This window comes from Rhinopithecus bieti, unplaced genomic scaffold, assembly GCF_001698545.2.
Source record: "Rhinopithecus bieti isolate Rb0 unplaced genomic scaffold, ASM169854v2 scaffold_15776, whole genome shotgun sequence".
NCBI lineage: Eukaryota > Metazoa > Chordata > Mammalia > Primates > Cercopithecidae > Rhinopithecus > Rhinopithecus bieti.
In genome coordinates, this window is record NW_016808836.1 from 2,439,592 (window position 1) to 2,448,083 (window position 8,492).

The 8,492-nt window shown below is 50.0% G+C and overlaps 1 protein-coding gene across 1 annotated transcript in view; it reads left to right on the forward strand.

Annotated features, from left to right (window-relative positions):
• The window catches only part of SPTBN4 (spectrin beta, non-erythrocytic 4), a 114,870-nt gene that overhangs the window by 84,577 nt on the left and 21,801 nt on the right, over positions 1-8,492 (forward strand). Inside the window, 4 exon segments of the mRNA XM_017887463.1 lie at positions 2,268-2,492; positions 3,286-3,375; positions 7,117-7,395; positions 7,486-7,616. Coding sequence (XP_017742952.1) covers positions 2,268-2,492; positions 3,286-3,375; positions 7,117-7,395; positions 7,486-7,616 — 725 coding nt within the window.

The window sequence follows — 8,492 nt, forward strand, 5'->3', positions numbered from 1 at the left end:
TAAATTTTTTTAAATTTAAGTTCTAGGGTACATGTGCACAACATGCAGGTTTGTTACATATGTATACATGTGCCATGTTGGTGTGCTGCACCCATTAACTCATCATTTACATTAGGTATTTCTCTTAATGCTATCCCGCCCCACTCCTCCCACCCCATGACAGGCCCTGGTGTGTGATGTTCCCTGCCCTGTGTCCAAGTGTTCTCATTGTTCAATTCCCACCTATGAGTGAGAATGTGCAGTGTTTGGTTTTCTGTCCTTGCAACAGTTTGCTCAGAATGATGGTTTCCAGCTTCACCCATGTCCCTACAAAGGACATGGATTCATCCTTTTTTATGACTGCATAGTATTCCATGGTGTATATGTGCCACATTTTCTTAATCCAGTCTATCATTGATGGACATTTGGGTTAGTTCCAAGTCTTTGCTATTGTGAACAGTGCCACAATAAACATACATGTGCTTGTGTCTTTATAGCAGCATGATTTATAATCCTTTGGGTATATACCCAGTAATGGGATGGCTGGGTCAAATGGTATTTCTAGTTCTAGATCGATCCTTGAGGAATCGCCACACTGTCTTCCACAATGGTTGAACTAGTTTGCACTCCCACCAACAGTGTAAAAGTGTTCCTATTTCCCCACATCCTCTCCAGCATCTGTTGTTTCCTGACTTTTAATGATTGCCATTCTAACTGGTGTGAGATGGTATCTCATTGTGGTTTTGATTTGCATTTCTCTGATGACCAGTCACGGTGAGCATTTTTTCATATGTCTATTGGCTGATGCAGAAGTATTTTTATGTGATCAAATTTATAAATCTTTCCCTTTATGTTTTTTTATGCTTGGAAAGATTTTTCTCCATCCCAGCATTATAAAAGCATTTGCCCAGGTTTTCTTTTAGTGCCTTATGGATTTACTTACTTCGTTTAAGTCTTTAATCCATCTGGAATTGTTTTCAGTACAAACAGCAAGGAAAGGATCCAGCTAAATTGGTTAGCCATTGGCCCATGACCATTCATTAAATAGTCCATCTTTCCCTTTGGGATTTGCATTGGCATCTAGGAAACACATGAATTTTCTTGTGTATTTGGGTCTGCTTTTGCACTTTCTGTCTATCCCTATGACACAGCAGCCATCCAAATCACTATAGCTTTGTATTTATTTTGATAAATTTTACTATCAAATGTTTTTTCAGCCTGTAATCCCAGCACTTTGGGAGGCCAAGGTGGGCAGATCACTTGAGGTTAGGAGTTTGAGAACAGCCTGACCAACATGGTGAAACCCCATCTCTACTAAAAATACAAATAAGTAAATAAATAAATAAAAATAGCCAGGCATGGTGGCAGGTGCCTGTAGTCCCAGCTACTGGGGAGGCCAAGGCACGAGAATGACTTGCACCTGGGAGGTGGAGGTTGCAGTGAGCTGAGATTGCCCACTGAACTCCAGCCTGGACGACACAGTGCCCAGGCTGATTTGCTCATCCATCTACAAAAAAAAAAAAAAAAAAAATCGGCTAGGTATGGTTGCTCATGCCTGTAATCCCAAGCACTTTGAGAGGCCAAGGTGGGCAGATCACCTGAGGTCAGGAGTTCAAGACCAGCCTGGCCAATATGGTGAAACCCCATCTCCACAAAAATACAAAAATTAGCTGGGCATGATGGCAGGTGCCTATAATCTCAGCTACTCGGGAGGCTGAGGCAGGAGAATTGCTTGAACCCAGGAAGTGAAGGTTGCAGTGAGCCAAGATTGTGCCATTGCACTCCAGCCTGGGCGACAGAGCGAGACTCCGTCTCAAAAGAAAAAAATTCGTTAACAAAAAATTATTACTATATTTGATAGTAGAAATTTTGGAAAGTTGACTCTTTGGACAAATTCTTTAACTTCTCTTGGCTTCAGTTTCCTCCTCTGTAAAACAGGGAGACTACCAACCTTGAAGGGTTGTTCTGAGAATTAGTGATTTAATGGACCACTTTAGTTCCTGGGTCAGGTAAGCCTCTTTGAGAAGGTCATACTCCAGCTAAAATCTGATTGACAAGGAAGAGCATGCCCGGCAGAGGAAACAGCAAAGGCAAAGGCTCCGAGGCAGGGATTAGCTTAGTGTGATGCAGGTTCATGCGGAGGGCATCGCTCCTGGAGGCGACTGAGCAAGAAGAGGGTGGAAGGGTGGGCCAGTGAGGGGTCTGGCTGTCACCATAAGGGTACTGGAGAACCACAGCAGGATCAGGAGGGTGGGTGGGGCCCACTGATACTGCCTCTGTCCCCACAGTCCATGGAGTCGCAGGTGGAGGAGTGGTACCGCGAGGTGGGAGAGCTGCAGGCACAGACGGCGGCGCTGCCGCTGGAGCCGGCCAGCAAGGAGCTGGTGGGCGAGCGGCAGAACGCGGTGGGCGAGCGCCTGGTGCGCCTGCTCGAGCCGTTGCAGGAGCGCCGCCGCTTGCTGCTGGCCTCCAAGGAGTTGCACCAGGTGGCGCACGACCTGGACGACGAGCTGGTGAGGCCAGCGCAGGGGCCTGGGGCGGGGCGGGGGGGCGGGAAAGAGGATGGAGAAGGCTGAGACCCTCCCACTCATACGCTGAAAGATGCACTCAGCCCGTCACTCATTCATTCATTCACATTCATTTACTCACTTTGAATCATTCATTGATTTGTTCATGAAGTCACTCATTTATTCACTCATCCATTGTTTGTTTTTGCCTCCACTCATTTATTTACTTATTATTCATTCACTCATTCACTCCTGTTCATTTCCTCATTCCATCACTCAACTTCCTGATTTGCTCACTAATTTGCTCACTCAGTTGATCATTCTGGCCCCAACCCGGTGTGTGAATGATACTGGGGCCACAGGGGTGGCCAAGGCAGACCCCATTGTGTCCCAGAGGACTCAAAGTCCAACTGGGAAAACAGACTTGTCCCCAGACAGTGACAATTCAGGGTGGTTAGGAATATGATAGGAAACAAGACCTGTATGTGCAAAGGCCAACGGTGTGAGCCTGGCTTAAGTGCAGAGAGCAAGACAGAGTATGTGAACAGAGGAGACTGAGACAGGTGTGATGGCGCCTGTAGTCCCAGATACTTGGGAGGCTGAGGTGGGAGGATTATTTGAGCTTGGGGATTCGATCCCATCTCAAAGAAAAAAAAAAAAAAAATGGAGGAGGCTAAAGATTCGACTGGGCTGTTAGGCAAGGAAGGGCCTGGGATACCATGCAGGTTTAAAGTTTAGTTGCGATGCAGCAGTTCGTGGATGCATTCTCCCCTTGACCTGCTTCCTGTGTCCTCTCCAGGCATGGGTTCAGGAGCGGCTGCCACTGGCCATGCAGACAGAGCGAGGCAACGGTTTGCAGGCGGTCCAGCAGCACATCAAAAAGAACCAGGTGAGCAGAGCCAGGTGAGGGAGTGAGTTAGGACACATTTGGATACACGTGATAGAAAACAGCTGAAGGTGGTTAAAGCCAAAACAATGACTTTATTGGTTTTTGGAATTAACAAGACTGTGGACAGCAGATACAGATGTATCCAGGTGCTTCCATATATTTTCATGACTCTGGGCTATATTTTTTGTTTGTTTGCTTGTTTGTTTTGAGATGGAGCCTTGCTCTGTCACCCAGGCTGAAGTTTAGTGGCGCAGTCTTCGCTCACTGCAGCCTCCACTTCCTGAGTTCAAGCTATTCTCCTGCCTCAGCCGCCCAAGTAGCTGGGATTACAGGTGTGCATCACCACACCTGGCTAATTTTTGTATTTTTAGTAGAGATGGGGGGGGGGTCTCACCATGTTGTCCAGGCTGGTCTCGAACTCCTGGCCTCAAGTGATCCACTCACCTCGGCCTCCCAAAGTGCTGGGATTACAGGCGTGAGCCACCGCACCCAGCCTGTTTGTTTTTCTGCATGAGCTTTCTTCTTAGGCCAGTCCTCCTCTCCTGGTGGTAAAAGGCCTCCAATAGATTCAGGTTTACCTCCCGCCAGCAAAACTGAAGAGAATTTCCCCCTCTCAATAATGTCAGCAGTAGTCCCAGGAATAACTCTCATTGACTCACCATACAAGTGGCGTCCCATGCCCATCCCGGAACTAATCATGACGGATGGGGATTCAGACTGCTCCTTGGGCTGGCCTGGCTAGGCGCCCTCCCCTGGAACCTGCTTCTGGAATCAGCCTTAGCTTAATTACCAAGGCTGGATGGAGGCAAGGGGGGTTCTCCAAAGGAAAATCAGCAGCTTGAGACTAGAAGGAAGAGGAATGGCTATTGGACAAGCAAAAAGTAAAACAACCATCAAGTTAGCCTGGTGTGGTGGTGTACCCCTGTAGTCCCAGCTACTCCGGAAGCTGAGGAGGGAGGGTCCCTTTAGTCCAGAGGTCAAAGCTGTGGTTAGCCTTGAACACACCACTGCACTCCACCCTGTGCAACAGAATGAGACCCTATCTCTCTCTCTGTCACACACACACACACCCCAAAACAAATAAAAAACACCCATAGGGACAAAGGACAGAGATAATCAGCAAGAGGGTACTACTGTCTGCTAACCTGAGCAAGGTGGGGGGAGGGGGCTTTTGAGCTCCTAAAAAATCTCTGAATCTCTGTTCATCCCTCTGGGGCTCAGTTTCCACATCTAAATAAGTAGAGTTGGTTTAGAACAGTGGTTCTCAAACTGCATAGCAGGGGAACTCCTTGGTCAAAGCAACTATTTCACCAAAGCCTAAAGCAAGACACATAAGAGAGGAATAATAATAATAATAAGGCATTGTGCCGGGCACGGTGGCTCCAGCCTGTAATCCCAGCACTCTGGGAAGCAGAGGCGGGAGGATCACTTGAGCCCAGGAGTTTGAGACCAGCCTGGGCAACATGGGGAAATCCCATCTCTACCAGAAATACAAAAATTAGCTGAGCGTAGTGGAAGGCGCCTGTAATCCCAGCGACTTGGGAGACTGAGTCAGGAGAATCGCTTGAACCCAGGAGGCAGAGGTTGCAGTGAGCCGAGATCACACCACTGCATTCCAGCCTGGGTGACAGAGTGAGACCCTGTCTCAAAAAAAAGAAAAAAAAAGCATCGATTAAAGATTTACTATATGCTGGCCAGGTGTAGTGGCTGATGCCTGTAATCCCAGCACTTTGGGAGGCCGAGGTAGGTGGATCACCTGAGGTCAGGAGTTCAAAACCAGCCTGATCAACATGGTGAAACTCCGTCTCTACTAAAAATACAAAAAAATTAAGGCCAGGAGCAGTGGCTCACACCTGTAATCCCAACACTTTGGGAGGCCGGGGTGGGTGGATCATGAGGTCAGGAGGAGATCGAGACCATCCTGGCTAACACGGTGAAACCCCATCTCTACTAAAAACACAAAAAATTAGCCTGGCATGGTGGCACGTGCCTGTAATCCCAGCTACTCGGGAGGCTGGGGCAGGAGAATAGCTTGAACCTGAGAGGCAGAGGTTGCAGTGAGCCAAGATCGCACTATTGCAGTCCAGCCTGAGTGTCAAGAGCAAGACTCTGTCTCAAAAAAAAAAAAAAAAAGATTTACCATGTGCTAAGTACTGTGTTAGGGTTTATGCTGATTATTTAATTTAGTCCTCTCAATAACCCTATGAGGTGGATATTGTCATTATCTTCATTTCACCAAACAGTGTATGTTGGAAGAATAGGACACTGAAGGATGGTGGGGAGGTAGGTCCACAGATTATTTTGGAAGGTTCCTGATCATTCTGCAGTAGGTGGAGTTCTTTAAGAGACTGGAGTTTTGCTGAGATTTTGTTTTCCTGTCTTGACAAAAATACTCTTGGCTGTCAACAGTGTTGACAGTATCCTCATGGTTGAGGAAACTGATCAAATGCACTTAGTACTTAAAATTGAGGGAGCTCAGCTGTGTGTGCAGTGAGAGTGGTGGATACACAGGGGCTGTTAAGCAAAAAATAGCTACAAATATGCATTTGCTGCATGCAGGCTCAGTTCTAAGTGCTCCATAGTTTATCACCTTACAACAACCCCACAAGGTAGATCATCTCAGCCTGATACTAGCCGTGTGATGTTAGCAAATTCCTCACCCTCTCTTTGCCTCAATCTTCTCATCTGTAAAACAGAGATGGTAATGTCTGGCTCCATAGGTTGGGAGTGAGGAGGTGTGAGGCTATGTTATGTAAAGCTCTTACTTAGCAAAGCACCTGGCAGGTAGCAGAGTAGCAGACACTCAAGAAGTATTGGCTGGCCAGGCACAGTGGCTCATGCTTATAAGCCTAGCACTTTGGGAGGCCAACGTGGGAGGATTGCTTGAGGCCAGGGGTTCAAGACTGGCCTGAGTAACATAGCAAGACCTCATCTATCCAAAAATATTTTTTAAAATAGCCGGGCACGGTGGTGCACACCTGTAGTCCCAGCTACTTGGGAGGCTAAGGCAGGAGGATCACTGGAGCCCAGGAGTTTAAGGCTGCAGTGAGCTGCAGTAGTGCCTCTGCATTCCAGCCTGGGTGATAGAGTGAGACCCTGTCTCTAAAAAAGCAAAATAAGAAGAGGACATGCTGGCTGTTATTATCTTTGTTTACCAGTTGAGGCACACAAAAAGTTAAATGAGGTGAAGGCACACAAAAAGTTAAAAAAGACACACAAAAAGTTAAATAAGGTACTCTGCAAGTACAGAGCTGGTTGAGGGAACCTTCTGGGGGATGGAAGTGTTCCGCATGCTGATCTGGGCACACCGGTGTATGCGTCTGTACATACGTGTGCAACTGTATACCTAAGATTTGTGCACTTCACCGTATATAAATGATACCTCGGCTGCTAAGCTGCAGGGTTTTTGTATTAGGGCCGATTTTGGGTCAGCAAGCGTCTTAGCTCAGAGCACAGTCTCCGGAACCAGCCTTCTGTGTTCAAATCCTGTCACTCCTCACTGGCTGCTTGTTCTTGGGCTCCCTACCTTGCCCCTCTGTGCATGTGTTCCCACCTGCAGCATGGGGTTATGATGATTGAGGGAGTATCAGCAAAATGCTTACATGGTCCTGGCACGTGGTAAGCGAGCTGGGGGTGCTTGTTAACTGTCCCATGGGCCGTGCCAGTAGCAGAGGAGCATGTGGTCTTGCAGGGCCTCGAACGTCCCCTCTCCACCCACATCACGCTACCTCCCACCACCAGGGCCTGCGGCGGGAGATCCAGGCGCACGGGCCGCGCCTGGAGGAGGTGCTGGAGCGCGCCGGCGTGCTGTCGTCGCTGCGCAGCCCGGAGGCAGAGGCCGTGCGCCGGGGCCTGGAGCAGCTGCAGAGTGCCTGGGCCGGACTGCGGGAGGCTGCCGAGCGACGGCAGCAGGCGCTGGACGCCGCCTTTCAGGTGGAGCAGTACTACTTCGACGTGGCCGAGGTGGAGGCGTGGCTGGGCGAGCAGGAGCTGCTCATGATGAGTGAGGATAAGGGCAAGGTGCGCCCGAGCTGGGGGTGCGGAGGGCCTGGGGGCGCTGGAGCCCGGGGCCGCCGCTGCCGCCTCATCATGGGCGCTTTGTGCCCCTAGGACGAACAGAGCACCCTGCAGCTGCTCAAGAAACACCTGCAGCTGGAACAAGGCGTGGAGAACTACGAGGAAAGCATCGCTCAGCTGTCGCGCCAGTGCCGGGCGCTGCTGGAGATGGGGCACCCGGACAGGTGGGCGGGCGGGGACGGGGGCGTGGCCGGTTCACAGGAATGGTCCAGCAGGACCTGAAGCTTCGCTGTTGGGAGCGCAGCGCTGGAATTGGACGTTGGGTGGGAGAGGTCCTCCTTGCTGTGTGCTGGAGCCCTCGGATTTGGCAAGTGGGCTGGCTGGAATGGGGGGACACGGCCCAGAGATGGTTGAGAGGGTGGGGCCAGGAGCACCTGGATATGAGTGTAGTTGTGGGCACCTCGTCGGGGGAGAAAAGAGGAGGTGATGTCTAGGACTGGGGCAGAGAAGAATTTGCTCAGGACAAGCAAGGGACTCTTTCTACCCAGTGTCTGGGAGGACAGAAAAGCCTGTGCTGAGATTGGCTGTGGGGGTGGGGCTGGAGACCTCCTGGTGTGCAGTGGGGTGATGTTGCCTGGTGTAGGCGGGTGCTGAGCTCCAGGCCTGGACCAGGGATGGAATCTGAAAGGAGGTACAGAGAGAGAGACCTCTGTGCAAGTGGGCTCAGAGATTGGGGCTAGAGGTGGGGTGAATTGGCTGGGGACCCAACTTGGGAGTCCAGAGTCCCACCCAGGTTCCTGGATAAGGGAGGCGTGAGACTGAGATAGAAGCTGGGTGAGGCTGCCGAGGTGGGCGGATCACTTAAGGTCAGGAGTTGGAGACCAACTTGGCCAACATGGTGAAACCCCGTCTCTACTAAAAATAAAAAATTAGCCTCGCATGGTGGCGCGTGCCTGTAGTCCCAGCTACTGGGAAGGCTGAGGCAGGAGAATGGCTTGAACCTGGGAGGCAGAGGTTGCAGTAAGCAGAGATCGTGCCACTACACTCCAGCCTGGCGACAGAGCAAAATTCCATCAAAAAAAAAAAAAAAAAAAAAAAAA